Source organism: Haemaphysalis longicornis, unplaced genomic scaffold (assembly GCF_048455015.1).
Source record: "Haemaphysalis longicornis isolate Haplotype H1 unplaced genomic scaffold, Haemaphysalis longicornis Haplotype H1 scaffold_14, whole genome shotgun sequence".
Lineage (NCBI taxonomy): Eukaryota > Metazoa > Arthropoda > Arachnida > Ixodida > Ixodidae > Haemaphysalis > Haemaphysalis longicornis.
In genome coordinates this window covers 19,362,311-19,379,503 of record NW_027526245.1, presented here as the reverse complement: position 1 = coordinate 19,379,503, position 17,193 = coordinate 19,362,311, and the positions used below count along the sequence as shown (strand labels likewise).

General features: G+C 46.8%; 1 protein-coding gene across 1 annotated transcript in view; it reads left to right on the top strand.

Annotated features, from left to right (window-relative positions):
* Positions 1–17,193, top strand: part of LOC144164992 (uncharacterized) — a 709,659-nt gene that overhangs the window by 26,779 nt on the left and 665,687 nt on the right. Inside the window, exons 3-4 of the mRNA XM_077695175.1 lie at positions 1,649–1,825; positions 15,131–15,194. Coding sequence (XP_077551301.1) covers positions 1,649–1,825; positions 15,131–15,194 — 241 coding nt within the window. The remainder of the gene's footprint in view (positions 1–1,648; positions 1,826–15,130; positions 15,195–17,193) is intronic.

Here is a 17,193-nt window from a genome sequence, read left to right as displayed (position 1 = left end):
TCCGGTGTTTAACAATCAGCTCAGAGCACAATCTACGAACGATCAGTTTTTTTTAAATAAACAAATGATTTCTGCGCACTTAGCCCCCCGCAGCGATCCTCGTAGTGCTCGAAAATGGGGCCCCTCAAAGTATTCAAACACGCTCATAGCAGCATGTTCGAACACCTTACGTGGTGCTTACTGCAGACGTACGGCGGCCATTTTGGTTTAAGGCAGCAACGTTGCTCCCTCTGCTAAAGGCGCAACGTTGCTCCTTTTGGGGACGAGCATATGATACATCGCAGTAAGTCCTTGTAAGGAGGAACTACCACACCCTTTTTTCTTAGAGTGATACGCCAGCCCACAGATTGTATTTTGTTTAGTGACTAATTGGCGGTGGGATATCGAGCCCTTTCGAATCTGTAATGATCCGTGATCCCGCGTATAAAACCCTGCGTCCCCCCCCCCCCCTACTCCCCTACCTTAGCAAAGATTCCTCGGTGACTCGGCCTTGATCCGTGTTGTAAGCTGCGTCATTTCCAGGGAGGAAAAAGTTGGCAGGTGAGCATGAAATTCGAGCTTTTCTAAGGTCTCACAGGTTTACAATGTGCGTCTTTCCTCCGACGAAATGCCCTTTTAATTGCCGAAATAAAGTTGTTTTAACGTAACCGTGTTCCTGGAGCTTTCAATACCTGTCAAAATCAAGGACATATCCAGAGTATTAGGGAATTTTTTTCTTAATTTGGCCTCTGTGGCTGTTGCGAACGGGCCACGTACATGTGCTGTGTGTATGGCAGACCGTTAGTTAGCGCCAGTAAAGAAATTTCCTAACGATTAACAACCTGAAGTAAAAATCTCTAAAACACTCTACGCCCGCACATTGTGCGTGTGCGTGAGTGCCTGTATGTGTGCTTGCGCGCGCTTCATATAGGCCGGGCATATTCACAACGGGACGTCTCTCTTTGTGGCGCAGTTGCCATTATGAAATACGATGTCCTTCGTGTTCATTGTATTTGTGAATTCATCAACGCTTCCCCTTGTTGGAGCTGAAAGCGGCTCCAAAATAGCGTCACCAGGAAAGCGAAGCCAAAAATGGCCACGGTCTAGCTCAGTTAACCCTGGATCTGCAATGCGGAAGCTTTGTTTAGCCTGGTTAAGTTACGGGATGAACCTTTGATTTGGCCGTAATTATTATACTATTCGTCCAAAGCATGCCTTTGTTCGCGGTCGGGGTGCCGCTTCCGGCGTTTTCCGAGCCGAACGCCTCGCTCTTCCTCAGCTCGCGGCATTCCAGTGAATGTCCGAGGGGTGGTCCGACGCGGCCTTCCGACGACGGCTCAAAGCTTCAGGCACCCGCGAACGCTGTCATCCATGGCCGCTCTCGCATGCACGCGGCGACCCAGCTGCGGAGAGCGCCTGCACCAAGCCGCCAGTGTCCTAGTCACCGGGCGGCTAGCGAAGGCGCCGGTCGGCGGAGCTGGGCCTGCCGAGTCATGTGATGCGCTGCGGCTGCGGTAAAATGAAGGCAAAACCGCTGAGCTAGATAACTTAATCTTTGCTTTAAAACTCTGCCGGGGAAAATCTGCTTCCAAAGGAGAAACAGGCCCGGTGAGAGCCGCCGCACGCGGTCGTCGCGCTGTGCTGTGGCTCACCTCTCGCGTTCGTGCAGCCGCTTCCTGTGGCGCTCCCTGCGGCTTGCGTCGTTCCTGGCGCTGAGCTTCATGTTCCTGTACCAGGCGTCACGGATCACCGAGGAGTACCTGGCCTACCCGACAGCCGTGGACGTCAAGATGGAGGGCCAGGGCACGCTCAAGTACCCGGGCATCAGCTTCTGCGTCACCAACTGGTTCGAGCTACGTGTTATATCTCGCGCGAAAGGGTTCTTCATAAGGAAAGCCGAACTGAATTTTTTGGTGTTAGTTGCTTGGCGGGTATAGGATACTCGGGATTGTCCTTACGGTGTCGACAAAAGGTGGTTCCTCCGTTCGGAACTTCACGGCTAGGTAATGGTGCATTTCTGTCTCGGTATTTCCAATTTCTCCAATTTCTTTCGTGAAAATAGCTCGAAGGCGATACAACACGCAGAAGGGCACAAACGACAGGCCTGCCGTTAGGACGGCCTTCAGTACTGTATCCTATTCGCGCTCTTTTATATAAGTGGTTGCGGTACGCCAATTCCAATGAGTACGCCAATTCCAATGAGCTTAAGTCGCTTCTACTATTTATTCGTGCCATGAATCATGACGTAATAATTGGTCTAAAGAATGAATGAATTATAAACACCGAGCCCAACAAGCACTAATGAACGTTGCGAAATTAACAATTGGCAACTCTGGAACATACTGTTTATTGCTGTACGTTTTCACTAAGGTCTTGAGGCCGACGTATCTAAAACATATAACCCTGGAAACTGCTATGGGTAACACTTGAAGCCCAAACTATCCCCCCTTATGTTATCTTACCAGGTAAACAGTTAATTATTGCGTAAACATCATGCGGTCATTCAGCAAGGAAGTGGCCATGCCAAGAAAGTCGCAATGAAATTCTCCCCGCGTGCCTTCTGCTACTCCTGGGCAAGCGCAGGGCCACGCGGAGCTCTTCGTCGGGAGCTCTTCGTCGGGAGCTCTGTTCGTCGGGAGCTCTTCTTGCGCCGATCTTCGCCCTCCGAATTGCACTCCACGGAGTTGAATAATTGCCCAAAAGGGCATCCGTCACTAGCCCCCCAGGGCTCTCTGCGTAGAGCACAGCGCGGGGCTGCACTAAAGGGACTCCGCAACATTTCCGATGAATGATTTCACTCTTTCCTTTGCGTCTGGAATCACTGCAATAGCTGTAGTTATCGCCAGCACGTAGCGCCACTGCGGCATTTGCTCCTCGCAGCAGATACGCCTTCCGTTCCGGCTTTGCATTTGTGGCTGTCCTTTACTGCAAAGCATTACATGTCTAACACCCCAGTTTGCATTCCAGTGTCACTCATTAACTCTGCACCGCCCCGCGGCTCCTCCTCACCACCGTGTACACCTGTTTTCTAACTATTTTCTCTCTCGCCTCCACCGATGCCCCTTTGGCAAGTTGCGCAGTCGGCAGCTAACGGTGGTAGGGCGGTTATCAGACGACTGCAAAAAATAAACAGAAGCATGGATGGGCGTAAAAATTTCACTGACGAGTATTATACTCCCTAATAAGAAATTTATACGCAGCACGAGCTGCAGTCTTCTCAGTCAGGGCGCATTTCATCTGCATCTCAGGAATTTTTGCGTGATCAGCTAACGCATGGCTCCATGTGCTACTCTGCTGCTGCCTCGCAGTGTGCTGCCGCCGCCGCCCGCCAGCATGTTTGAATCGTGTTTGAACCTCCCGCGCAAATGTCACGTGGTTCGGATTAGCTCCGCGTAAGGGAGCAGCGAGCATGTTGTTGCACATTGTTTAAACCTCCCACGCAAACGTCACGTGGTATGGGCTAGCGGATAATGGAACAGCGTCTGTGGAAACTGTCAGGGGGAGGGCGCTCCTTGGTTGCGACATATGAGACATGTGTCCGGGAAAGACAGTGAGAGATGACGCCGTAGCCACAGGTATCGTACTCCACCTCAGCCTGCCCTAGACGATCCTCTCTGTTTTCTTTCTTTCGTCTTAAAGGTAAATTGCGCTTGTTATGATATCAGAGACGGACACAGGAAGAAAAAAGAACACTTTCACAAGAAGGCAGTTTTCAGGAGCATGTTGCACCAACTAGTCCGACATCAAGCTTTACTGAATTTCTCTCGTCGCTGCTGCGTTCGCTCACTCGGTTACGCAGCCATAAACAGCCGTCGCTCCCGCGAAGCCCAGATAACGGCTGCCAAAGGGCTGCTCCCTAAAACGACCGAAACCCGTTCGACCGAAGACCGAAAACGACCGAAATCCGCTCAAATTCTACTTCGCCAAGTAGCTGCGAATCCTTCCCGGTAGAAGACAATCTTTCCAGTTGGAGCGCCGGCTTGAGCCCATATTTCTTTTTTAGCTTGGAAGGCCTTCCGAGCGACATTTTCGTCTGTGTCTTTCACGCCTAAGTGTGCGCCATCACCGGTTGCCGGTTTACGCGTGCACGGTTTGCGGGTAGAAAAAGGGAGGCGAGCACGCGCAGCTAGGCTTCATGCCGCTACCGAAGAAATTCCGGTTGTGCTGGTGGAAGATTTAGATGTCGAAATTACATAGCTTAATGTGGCTTGTCGGCTGTTCTCCTTAATCGAGCGGTTCGGGTGTGGATTGATGTGTTACGCAGAAAGTAAGATGCATATGAGGGGGAAGTAAAACAGACAGGCACATGTTTCTACGCCGAAATAGAGCTCAAGAGTTTTCAATCGTTGTGGCACGGATGCATGCCGTTCGTTTTGAGGAAGAGCAATAATTGAAGCGTTGGCTCAAAAACAAGCGCGAATGGGCGCAAAAACCACGGAAAGCTGCTGGCGCCGCCATTACCGCCTTCAGTTCAGCTCGTCGAGTAGCCGCGAATCTCTCCCGGATGAATAGCAACTTACCTGCTTGGAGCGCCGGCGTGAGCCACTATCACTTCAGTGGGCTTTCAGGTGATATTTTCGAACGCGTCTGTTACTTCTAAGCACGCGAACATGACCGGTGGCCGGTTTATGCGGGCGCAGGTTTCTGGGGAGAATTGTGGGAGGGAGTTTCGGGGCGCGTGCATGCGCAGGTATAGATTTCATGCCAGTACTGATGGATGACACGTCCGTTGTGCTGGTGCGAGGTTTAAACGAGGACGGTAGAAAGCCGAATGGGGCGGGGCCTATCCGGAGTCCTTATTTGTAGGGCGGATTGGGTTTGTGTGTTAGGCTATATTCATATACCTACGCAAAAGCCTTATCGTGAGGTATGGAGCTATAAAACGGCACGTCTCGCAGTTCGTTTGGGTGAGACGTGAAACGACGTTCTTCTTTAAAGATATTACGACAGTTGCTGCAACAGTCTGAACCCGGCCTTACACAAACAGTAAGATGCTTACGACGCGGGAGGGATGCAGGCAGCTCCATGCTTATCTGCAAGAACAAACCTTGGATCCTCCAGATGTTCATTGTAATTGGTAAGGAAGTATGCTCAACTGCACATTATGAAAAACTTGTTTTGTTTCGTGCACTCCGAGGACTGCGTTCAGCTTTGCACGTCATTCTTCTTGACAGAGTGAAAGGCCACTAATTTTTAAAGTGGCGGTCGAATGCATTCATTGATGCAACTGACGCAAAGCCGGAAAATAGCTGCTGCACCACTGTAATGACGTCGCTACAGTGGCACGCAGACAGATGAAGGGGGTATCTCTGCTGTCTTGCAGATGCTTACCAGGCTTCAGTCAGGCCAAGTAAAAATTTTGTCAGATTTAGCAGACATACGGACTGACGAAATACGCCAATACGCCACTGACGAAAAAGGGAAGAGCTTGACTGAACGTGTCGAACGTCTAGAGCAAGTTCGCTCGCAGTCCAGTAACTCTTCGGCCGCCTCGAAAGCGCCGTCTGCAGAAATAGCTGCTTTGAAAGCTTCCACGGATGATTCCAAAAATAGGCTACGAAGGAACAACCTTCTCTTTTTTGGTTTTGAGGATACTCTGTCGGAATCCTGGAAGCAAGCCGAAGAAACTGTTGTTGCGTTCTGCTCTACTGCTCTGCTCTACCCTAGGTGTATCGCTTGACCCACTTAATATTGATTGCGCGCATAGACTGGGAACTTACAGTGAAGATAAGAACCGCCCCGTAATTGTTCGCTTGGTTACATTCAAAGATAATTTAAAAAATTCAAAACATTCAAAAAATGCGGTGTTGGGGCGGGTTCGAAGACGTAAGCAAGGGACATTTCTATCAAGAAAGACTTCTCTCGTTTAGTGCGCTTAGCCATTAGGAAACTTACCGAAGTTGCAAAGGCTCGGTCCTCCTCGTACAAACTAAGGCACGATAAGCCTCGTAAGGACGGACGAGGCTTCATTTACGACGCTGATACTGATAACGTCGTGCTACAAAAAAGTGAACTTGACACGGCGTCGAGCAATCCCTGATACTGGAGTTAACGTTTCCGTCAGCGTTGCTCGATGCCGCCCCGCTGAGCATGTGCCGTGCCGTCCTTCATTGGTAACCCAGGCGGCACAGAAAGTGTGTCACAAGACCAGCCCGTCTATGGCCGCTTTCTCGCATGTCCGGCTAGAATCCAGGTTATGGCAGCCACTGATCATACGATGAACGGCCAATATTTGGCAACCAGAGCTTCGGTATTTCTCCGGCCCGACGTGTTCAGACGCACAACGGCAGCTACCCGGCTGCCAGATATTCAGTTCACTTTCGGCTGCTGATGTTGAGAAAGAGAACGGCCAAAGTATGGCTTTGGGGAATCCGGTTTTCCTTCGGGAAGTGGGGTTCAGCCGAAGCACGCCAAGCGACCGGCCACAGAATATCTGTATTCTTGTGGCAGTTGGTGTTCGAAAGGAGACCGGCCGGAGCGCGGCTGCCGCGCATTCGCTCTTTCAACGGTGAACCGCGCGTCCGGCGGCAGAATACTCGTTTTCTCCTGGCAACTGGTGTTATAGAGTTGACCGGCCGACGTACGGCCCCCGACTGTACGTTTTTCATTCGTTTGGTGGTCCTCGGCCGAATTACGGCAAGCGAACGGCCGCAGAATTTTTGGCAACCGGTGTTCAAGAGGAGACCAGCCTACGTAAGGTCTCAGGTTATACGTCATTCTTTTGGTAAACGGCGTACAGCCGAACAGCGGCACGCGACTGTGCACCGAGAATTCATGAAGAGGCGTGCTGGGAAGGAGACCCGCCCGTGAAGGACCAGTTTTTCTCTGGGTAAAGAAAGAGCCGTTAGGGAGCCGAATGTCGCAGACGCGTGTTAAATCCCCTCGGTGTTTCAGCGTTCTAAATGAACGAACTTCGTTTGTCAAAGAGTAATGAGTGTTTTAGGTGAGCGCGCAAGGTCAAGGACTCACTGGACATTAGCAGAGAATCTTTTAGTCTATCGGAATGCCATTTATTGCCACAAGAAGGCTGTGCCACGCCGACGGGTGAGCTAAGCCTTGCCAGTCATAGCCACTACCACACCTCGCCCACTGGCTTCGTAGACGTCTCAGCTCGAGGCTCTTCGCCCCCTCATGAACCGGAGACCATTGGAGACATCGACCCGGCAGAGATGTCCGACCTGATATGGCGGTGGTTCACCAAAATAAGTGTCCCTAAATGGCATCGAGCAAGCGGCCACCACGCTGGAGCTCAACAGGTGCCATGACAAGGACTCCACACCAAAGAAAGGCAAGGGCACGCAAAAGCGCAAGTTTGCGGCTATTCTTCTTAAAATAATACAGCGAAAAACAATGTTGCACTAATTTGTTTTTGATCAACGTTGAAGAGGCTAAGCTCGTGCATTGGTAGGCTCAACTTCGTGCCCTGATCTATGTTATGGGATTTTATGACTGCCTATTTAGAAACAAGTGTTATTCTAAATTTCCCATAACAACAGGCCTTCTGAATGACGAAGCCTGGATGTTAATTTAGTTGCGGTGTTTGAAGGTGAGCTTAGCTACACTTGGGATATGCCTCATTTGGTTAAACATAATCGCCAGCATCCTAGCAAACACAGATTTCGTCAGGTTTTTCTTGCTCAACGCAGCTTGTTGAGTTCACGCACGGTTTGGCTCTAGGAACAGATAAGCTTAAAGTAGTTGACTGTATTTTCTTGTACTGCGAAAAAGCATTTGAAGGTGTTCCATATCGATTGATTGATTGCACGTTTTAACGCGCCGACACAACGCAGGCGATGAGGCGCGCCGTAGTGAAGGGCTTCGGATTAATTTTGACCCCCTGGGGATCTTTAACGTGCGCCGAAATCTCGTACACACGGGCGCTTTTGCTTCTCGCCTCCATCTGAAAAGCGGCGCTGCGGCTGGGAGTCGAACCCGCGTCGTCGTGCTCAGCAGCACAACGCCTTAGCCACTGAGCCACCCCGGCGGGTGACGGTGTTCCATATCACCTTCTTGTTAGTACATTGCGGGCTGTAAACTGAATGAATCGGCTATTGCATGGATATAGCCGAGTATATCTCTGTAAGAGAGCAGTCGGTCGCTCTCAATGGTTGTTCGGCGGCATATGTTCCCGTCAATTCAGGAATTCCCCAATGCTCAGTTCCGGTCCCCTTTTGTTTGTGATATATATAAATGTTACTACAAATGGCCTCAAATCTTTCTTCAAAATGTTCGCGAATGACTGTATAGTTTACAGGACTATAGTGAATGAACATCCCATTGTGCTGATTCAGAAAAGTCGTTAAATATTAAAAAGTGCGTTAACGTCACTTTTACAAGTAAACCTTCATTTCAATTGAATACGTATACCGTAAATAACGCTGCTTTAAGAGAGGCCGGGGAATACAAATAACTAGGAGTTTATTTGACGAGTGCTTAAGGAATAAATAGGCACGTTCACAACATAAAAGTTACGGCTGCTAGGGCTTTTGGCTTTCTGAGGTAATATTTCAGCATACCTAAATCTAACTTACACCTATGCTACACGAGCGTTTGGAAGGACAATTCAGTCGAATGACCTTCGGAATTCCAAATGTCATTCGAACTGGAATGAGTTCTGTCGATCTACATGACCATTCTCAAAGGCCATTGAAACTTTCCGCGTTCGCCCGCCGTATTTTGGGGTCGCCACTGCTGCCATGTTTCGTTCTTGGTGAAAATGTAATTTTAGAGTTAAAATCGGCAAAAAAGCAATTATTAGAGATCGAAGTGATAACTATCTACAAGCGCACCCAAAAAATGCACAAGGGAGCCAGTTTCTTTTTTGTCTTTTTTCGCACCACCAGTGTTTAGAGTACCAAGTTAGCTCGTAATCGTAGAGCAAGTGACAGAGAACGAAAACAAGTGAACAAGTGAAACATTATGAAGATCTTGCACTTCAAACACAAAGTTTTACTCATAAATAATTGTTTTTGTTATTACGGCTTGTAGAAACTGAGCCCGAGGGTACGACCGTTCGTGTTTCAAAGGCCTTTTGGTCTCTCAAAGGTCAGTTTTCGTGCTCCTTTGACTCAAGTGCCATTTTAACCAAATGCCTTTGAAAAACGTCGTGTAGCAGTTCAAAGGTGTCATTTGAGTCAAATGACATTCGACTCGAAGGCCTTCGAAACGCTCATGTAGCACGGGTATTAAAATATCAACCGTATTTCACTTATGTGCGCTCAATGTTGCAGTACGCATGTGTTTTCTTGGATGCCTATACCAAAGAGCTGGTTGACACGCTCGAAAACATAGAGAATAGGGCAGTGCGGTTCGTATTAGGTAATTGGTATTGTAAACTTAGCAAGAGGGAAAGTAAAAGTAAACTGAAATGGCAGGACGTGAGAGATCACAGACGAAACGTCAGGTTGAATTTTTTTCGTAATATCTATCACTCGGAAACTGGAATAGAAGGGGAGAAATATATCGAAGCGCCATTCTACATATCCTAAACTGGGACCCCTAGCATAAAGCAAACTATTAACTTTCCTTTAAAGGTGAAGCCTTGCGCGATTCATTTTATCTTAGATCAATACGAGAGTGTAATTATCTTCCACGTATGATTCTATGACGATTTTCACCGCGCTTTGTAGAATTATTTTGTTATTTGGTCTCATATCTGGTGCTTAGTGTTATGTATCTCGCAGCAGGTATCAAGAAAAATAAATAAATAAACAAATAAACAAATAAATAAAAAATAAGCAAATAAACTTGCTGAGCCGCAAGTTCGCCTCCGACCCGCAAGCGGTGGCTTAGTGGCTAAGACGTCGCGCTTCTGAGCACCAGTTCACGGGTTTGATTCCCGGCCCCGGAGGCCGCTTTTCTGGTTCAGGCGAAAAGCAAAAAACGCCTGTGTGTACGAGATTTCGGCGTACGTTAAAGATTCCAAGGTGGTCAAAATTAATCAGGAGCCCTCCACTACGGCGCGCCTCATCACATGCGTTGCGTCGGCGCGTTAAAACCTACAAACAATCAAGTTCGCCTCCAACGGGTTGAGAACCTTACGCATTAAAACTTGACCAATGAAATATTTATGGTTTTATTCGTTGGAGTATGCAAGGTTTGGTGTATGAATACTACCACTGCTACGTTATTGGTTTGAAACAAATTATGAAACTCGTCTTACGCCTTTCCTTGCGTGAACACAGAGGCGTACAACTGCACCCACCTGAAGCAAGGCGTCATTCGCAACGCGTCCACAATTTTTTAACGTAGTAAATTACAGGAATATTACGTTCTTTTGGTTTATTAAGTCGTATGCACGTATCTCATGAAAACAAGATGAAAAATAGATTGAAAATGAAAGTCCTTGTTCAATCTTTCCTAGGATGAATGCTGTGAAAGATCATCAGAAAACGTGATCGAGTAGAAAATTTCTTTGCAAGAAAAATGGACAAATACTGGACATACGTTTTGTGTGAAGGAAATTAAATTGAATGCTCCCGAGTGTTTGGTGGAGTACGAAAACGCTTTGTAAAGGTAGGCGCGCCGGTTTATATACAACAAAACTGGTGAAGCAACTGTTGTAAAAATAGTTGGTTTAGTAAGAGCATGAAAGTGTTCAGGAAGATTGTCCTAAAAGATATTGGCTAAAAGTTGCACTTTCATCTTTGTGAAATTCAACCCACTAAAGTATGCGCCTCTCCCCTCCCCCCCCCCCCCCCCACTCCTTCCCCATTTACTACAGGTGATTGCCCCCCAGACGATATCAGGTCCTGGACAATATATCTATTCCAGCTCTGCGAAGAATTGATTATTTTCTGTATTCGACACTAAAAGAGGCACAACAATTAAGGGAACGACCCTTTGTGAGCACTGTTTAATAAATGAATTTTGCTGTCAACTGACGCTGATAATAAACAAGGCTGGACGGCTGGTGGTTCGCGCGGGCTCACTTTGATGTGGGTGCAGTGGACCCAAAATGCTGGGTTTGTGCGGCTGAAGTAACACCGAAAGTTGGGCGAGTTGGTAAATCATCTTGAATCAGCAGCGCTTGTGTTGTACATCCCTCCGTCTTTCGTCCCGTTGTTTTGCGCGCTGTGTGTGTTTCTTTCAAGTTGTGCTGCTGCACATCGTGACTGAGTTATCTGCTTGCGCTGCATGCAGGGGTCGTCCAACGGCCTCAGTACAGTTAACGTACTGCGGCTGAACTCCAATGCCCATAGCACGGCCGAATTTCCGGCAGCTTTAGTCCGGCTGGAGTCCGACGACCGCATCTCGCTTGTCCTCCGGTCGCCGTACTTCGGCCGCACACGGGTGGCTTTCCAATGGCCGGAGCCCTACGGCTGGAATCTGGCCGTACCAACGTGAGCCGGTGGACTGGCCGACAGACACTTGCGGTAGGGGTGCCGTGGGAGTACGGCCGTATACAGCCAAAAGGCCCGCATTTCAACACGGGCCGAACGTGGCTGCCGGAAAAAGGCCGGGCAGAAAATCACCGGCCAAAGTACACCGGCTTGAGTAAGGCCGAACAGTCCTGTGATGCCTGGGAAACGTAATGTTTATTAATTGCCGAAGCGTCAAGAACGAAACCGAGGAGTAAACAGGGCTCGTATCATATTTGGCTCTGACATTATTATCGGGTCTGAATCTTGGTTGCATGAATCGATTTCCACCTCTGAAATATTTTCTGCGGAATATGTGGCCTATCGCAAATACCGCAATACGCACGGTGGGGGAGTTCTTGTTCTGGTCAAGCACACCTTGCCAAGTTTTTTAGTTGACTTCGGGGCTAACAGCGGTGAATCTGTTTGGTGTAAAGTTGTTCTTGCACATACCAAAATGCTTACAGTTGGAGCATTTTATCGTCCGCCTAATGACAACAGCAGCCATACCTTTATTACCCTTTCTCAACTATTACTTACGGTCCCAATTGATTACTTTCTCGTCGGTGGTGAGGTTAATATGCCAGATGCGCAGTGGAATAATAATCTGCCACTACTTCCGTCACGTTCACCCTCGTCGGTGGCTTTTTAAGATCTTTTCGCTACACATGGTCTTCATCGATTCGTGGAGGGCCCAACATGGCGCCATGGCAATGCCGCTTCCACCTTAGACCTTCTGGTATCAAACTCTCCTTCGTTGCTGCAATCTGTTTCCATAGTTCACGGGTTAAGCGACCATGCTGCAGTGGTTGCCTGTCTCGTTGCTCCCAAGCCGTATTTACAGCTACCGAAACCCAGGAAAGTTCATTTCTTTGATAGCGGAAATTGCTCTCGTATTTCTGAAGCGCTCTATTCAAACTTCGATAGTTTCTCAGAACAAAGCAGCACTGTATCTCTCTCTGAGTGATGGCTGCTGTTGAAGGAACAACTTTTAATGCTCATTGACTCGCATATTCCATCTAACCTTCTTTCTGTGAAACTTCAAAAAAGTAAACATTGGTTTGATCAACCCGTAAAGGTTCTATCGAATAAGAGGAATCGTATATTCAAACGGTATAGATAAAAGCCCGATCCACTGCAATTTTCTAAGCTTCGACGACTTGGTTCTGAAATCAAAGTGAGAATCACAGAAGTAAAAAAAGCGGTATTTCCACTTTCTTGGTTCTAGAAAAAAAAAGAAAATTCATAGTAACTTTGAAAACTCATGAAATCAAACAGCAAAGACTATGTTGGTATCCCTCCGTTAATCCACAATAGTGCAGCTTTTACTAATGGTAGATATAAATCAAGCTGCTTTAATGATTACTTTGTTTCTGTGTATTCCACGCTAGTACCTCAACATCTTTCAGTCTTCTTGAGCAACGCACTTGATGATATACCAGATATTGCTGTTCACTATTAGGAATAGTCATCCTTTTTTCAAAAATTAAAAAGCACACTCCGCACCAGGTACCGACAGGATACCCGATTTTGTTTTGAAATCCTGCGCACATATCATTTCAAGGTATCTAGAAGTACTGTATCACAAATCTCTTGGAACCTCAGAATTACCTGAAGAATGGAAGATGGGCGACATTGTTCCGATTCATAAAAGCGTGTCCCGTGACAGTGTCATGAATTATATACCTATATCTTTAATATCTGTGTGTTGCAAAACCCTCCAGCACATAAGTTACACTATCTTTACGCACCTTCAAACAATAGTTTCTTTGTTCCTTACCAAAACTGGTTTAGAGCACGTCATTCGAGCGTTGATTGATTGTAGAGTTTAAAGCGCCGACGCAACGCAGGTGGTCATTCATGCGTAACTTGGTTAGTAGAATTTACCCATGTCATATTTACATCATTTGACAAAGGTTTACAAACAGACTGCACACTAGTAGATTTCCAGAAAGCGTTTCGCAAAGTGTCCCATGTTCTCTTACTTAATAAGCTTTCACTTCTTGGTTCACTCCTTCGTCTTGGTTTACCAGATAAAATACTTCATTGACTCAAAAACTGCTTGACACGTCGTTTACAAACAGTGGTAATTAATGGCGCAGAATCAGAATACGCATGCGTATCTTCTCGCGTTCCGCAGGGTTCCGTCTTAGGTCCTCTTTTATTTCTTATATATATAAATGACATTGGTACAGAAATCACTTCGAAAATTCGGCTGTACGCAGGCGATTGCGTCCTTTACAGAGTAATAAAGATTCCGTCCGAGTAGCACTACAGATTGACATAAATAAAATTTCTTCATGGTGTGACACATGGCCAATATATTTGAACATCTCAAAAGGTAAGCATATTTGTTTAACCCGCAAGCGACAACCAATCCGTACACAGTATTATTTGAACGGCACCCCAAGCGAAGCTAAATACTCAGGTGTCCCGTTTTCTATCGACCTGTCATTGAATCATCACGTTCAAAGCATCACTTTAAAAACAGGGCGGACACTTCATTTCATTAAACGAAACTTTAGGCACGCGCCACTAGATGACAAGAGAGCACTTTACATAACCAACGTTACCCGATTCTCGAGTACGCGTCTGTTGTGTGGGACCCACATACAAAAATTCTTTGTCAATAGGTTAGAAGCTATACAAAACGTGCGGCCCGATTCATAACCGGCATTTACTCATTTCCAAGCAGCGTCACAGAAATAAAACGGCTCATATGTTTGGAATATATTTATCTACGCCATGTTGTTTCCCGCCTCTCTTTCCTTCTAGGTACCATCTTCAATCGCACACCACTAAACAAAGAGGCTTATTGACAATCGCCAACATACATATCCGGGAGCCGCAACCACTTGCTTAAGATAAAATAAATATGCGCGGGCACAACCACGTAGCAAAACTCTTTTTTCCCAGTACAGTACGCGAATGGAACCTGCTGCCTCCTGAACTAATTAGAGTTGCTTCTGATGTAACGTTCCCAACTGTTCTCCAAAAATATGTTTGTATATAAAAATGTACTCGCCATTTAATACTTTCTTTGATGTTTATGCTTTGCAATGTTAGCCAGCGTGCTGTGTAATGAATTTGTCGTGTTACTTGGGCGAAACTTGTTTTTTAGTGCTGTCTCACGCGCTCCCTCAGAATGTACCACATTATGATTAGTAATGTACTCACCGTTTCAAGTTTGTGGCTTACTAATTTAAACCTTGTGTTTTTCTTACAATTGATTTTTTTTCCTTCAAGCTTTTAAAAAGTGTGCAATCTGGTATTTGATATCGATAATTTGTCCTCCCTATTATAATTCCCAATGGGCGAAGTAGGTATGTAAATAAGTAAAAGAAATCAAAAGAATGCCAAGCCCGGAAAAAAGAGAAATGTCTCTTGATGAAACTTCTATATTGTCTGACGGGCATAGACCAGTATTTTTGGCTGAGGTACTTCACCCAAACCAAACTAAGTATTGATGTGTTGGTTGACTACGTTCTGCGACCAATTAAGATTTCGACAAAAGTTGAGAAAAGTTTGCAGGGTCCCTTTAATTTGTACGGTTACCGGTGTCCACAGTTTGACATTAACGCTTTGGCTTTCACAACTCGTAAGGTAAGAATTGCTTAGCTGTCGCCGGAGTGTTTCGTTAGGACGTATATATGCTAAATATGAGCCTCGCCTCCTCGATTTTCTGATATTCCTAATTCCAATTTTTACGTGGGGAAATGTACATATATGCTGTCATTGTTGTCCCAAATCCTGTGGAACCATTTAAACGCCCCCCATATCCTTGCTTCCAGGATCAGCAAAGAGAAGTTTTGTGAGAAGTATGAAGTGGTTTGCAACTTCTCTGATCCAAACTGGGTGAGCGGCATGGGTTCAGTGCTATCCGCGTACATGTGAAGCAGGCAAGACCTGCCAGCATGGACTGAGCGCTGTGTCCAGGCGTGCACATTTGAAGATTATAGCAGCCGTGCGCTCGCTTATAATCGTATACTAATTGCAATGTTCGGATTATTCGAACACCTCTGTGGAGCAATACATTGTGGTATTCCACGTGACTATTACCTCTGCCACGCGGGCGTTTCGAATGCCTTTGAACCGAATGCCATTGCGCTTAAATTCCACCATTAAACTGCTACACGACGCTTCTCAAAAGCATTGGATTGAAATGTCATTTGGACCCGAGGAAACGAATTCGGTTAGTACTCTGGAGCACAATTCCTGCATGGGGCAATTACAAAATTAACTATTTACGATAAACGTAGCCTTAAAAGAGTAAGTTTATGATGGCAATACACCTGGTACCGTCAATGTCGCTGTTGCGCAAAAGAAACAGAACCTTGCCGTACTGAAGCCGCAGTGCCCTTCGGGTCTCGTTTGTGTTTGTTGGCTATAATACGTTTTGTCACAAAGGGTGATGTTTTCTGGCCAATATATTATAAAATTCGGTTTTTGTGAAGTCATGAGGACGACACTGTGTAGCAGAAGCAACAATAAAACATGGCAGCTGAAGACTGAAGCTTTCGATTGTCTTCCAGAATTTACTGATTGATTATTCGGTTCAATGCACTGAAACTACACACGTGATGAGGGGCGCCGTAGTGGAAAGCTCCGGATTAATTTTGACAGCTGGGGATCTTTAACGTACCCCGAAATCTCGAACACACGGGCCTTTTTGATTTTCCCCTCCATCAGAAAAGCGGCCTCAGTACGCGCGTCCTTGTGCTCAGCAGCACAACGCCTGAGCCCCTGAGCCACCGAGGCGGGTTTTTCAGCATTGTTGTGTAGATCATCGGAACTTCTTTCCGTTGGAAAGGCATCGATAATTTTGAATGCCAGGGAAGTCGACTGTCATTTCGAACGACCGCGTAGCAAGGGTAACAGTTGGGACAATGTTTTATCGGGTCCGGTGCAATGCGAAGCAATGTCGTCCTTGCTCCACAGCGATAAACGTTCTCAAAGCGAAAGAACTTTTACTCCAGGTACAATCCAGGAAATGGTATCGCTTACTCATGGCGTTAATCTTACCTTCAAGCTCAGCCGAGGTGGTCATGCCAGGCGTAGGCGGTTGCGGAGGGAAAGCGTCAAAGCGCTCGTAAGTTCCGAGGGGAGGAGTGTGGGGAGCGAGATCAGGTAAAGAGTAAATGACCCTAGCATCACAAAACTGACACAAGGACGCCCCGGCTTCGTCAACGTTCACTCAGCGTTCGGGCCCCCAGGGCCTAACAGCGTCTTGTATTGCGGCGCAATTTTGTGCGCGTTGTCTGGGTGCGCTCTGTATCGCTCGATAATCTTCACCCCGTTCAAGCACGGTAAAATTATATACCAGGCGACTTTTCTAAAATCAGCAGCAGCATCTCCACCATCATCATAATCAATAGAAGCATCAGCAGCACGCTATTTACAGTAGGTCTGCTCTGCCAGGAAGACCGCTGCCATAGGCTTCAAACTGCGGCACCCTGAGCTAGTGCCTCACGCAAGGAGGGGCCGAGAAAACGGAAGCTCAAGGCGAAATTTTAGTTTCGGTGAGAACAGGGACGAGACAAGGTCATTGACCCCGTCGAGTGTTCAATGACGACTGCTAATAAATATTTTAAGGTCACAAGAGATGCACTTCACCGGATGTAGGCTTCTGCTAATTACACTTCTTTTACCACAACGTTGAAGCCTTCGGCATTGTTCCTGAAGACAAAAATATGTATTTTATAAAACCTTTGTCAGCATGCGTGAGGTAGAGCCTCTTCATCGTGATGTTTTTTTTTTATATTTTGAACTGAGTTGCTTGTTGTTCTTTTGTTTTAGCCTTTTTGCTCACGTTCATGTTCGCCTTGTCCTTACGGGCCGACGTTGCGGCTTCCCT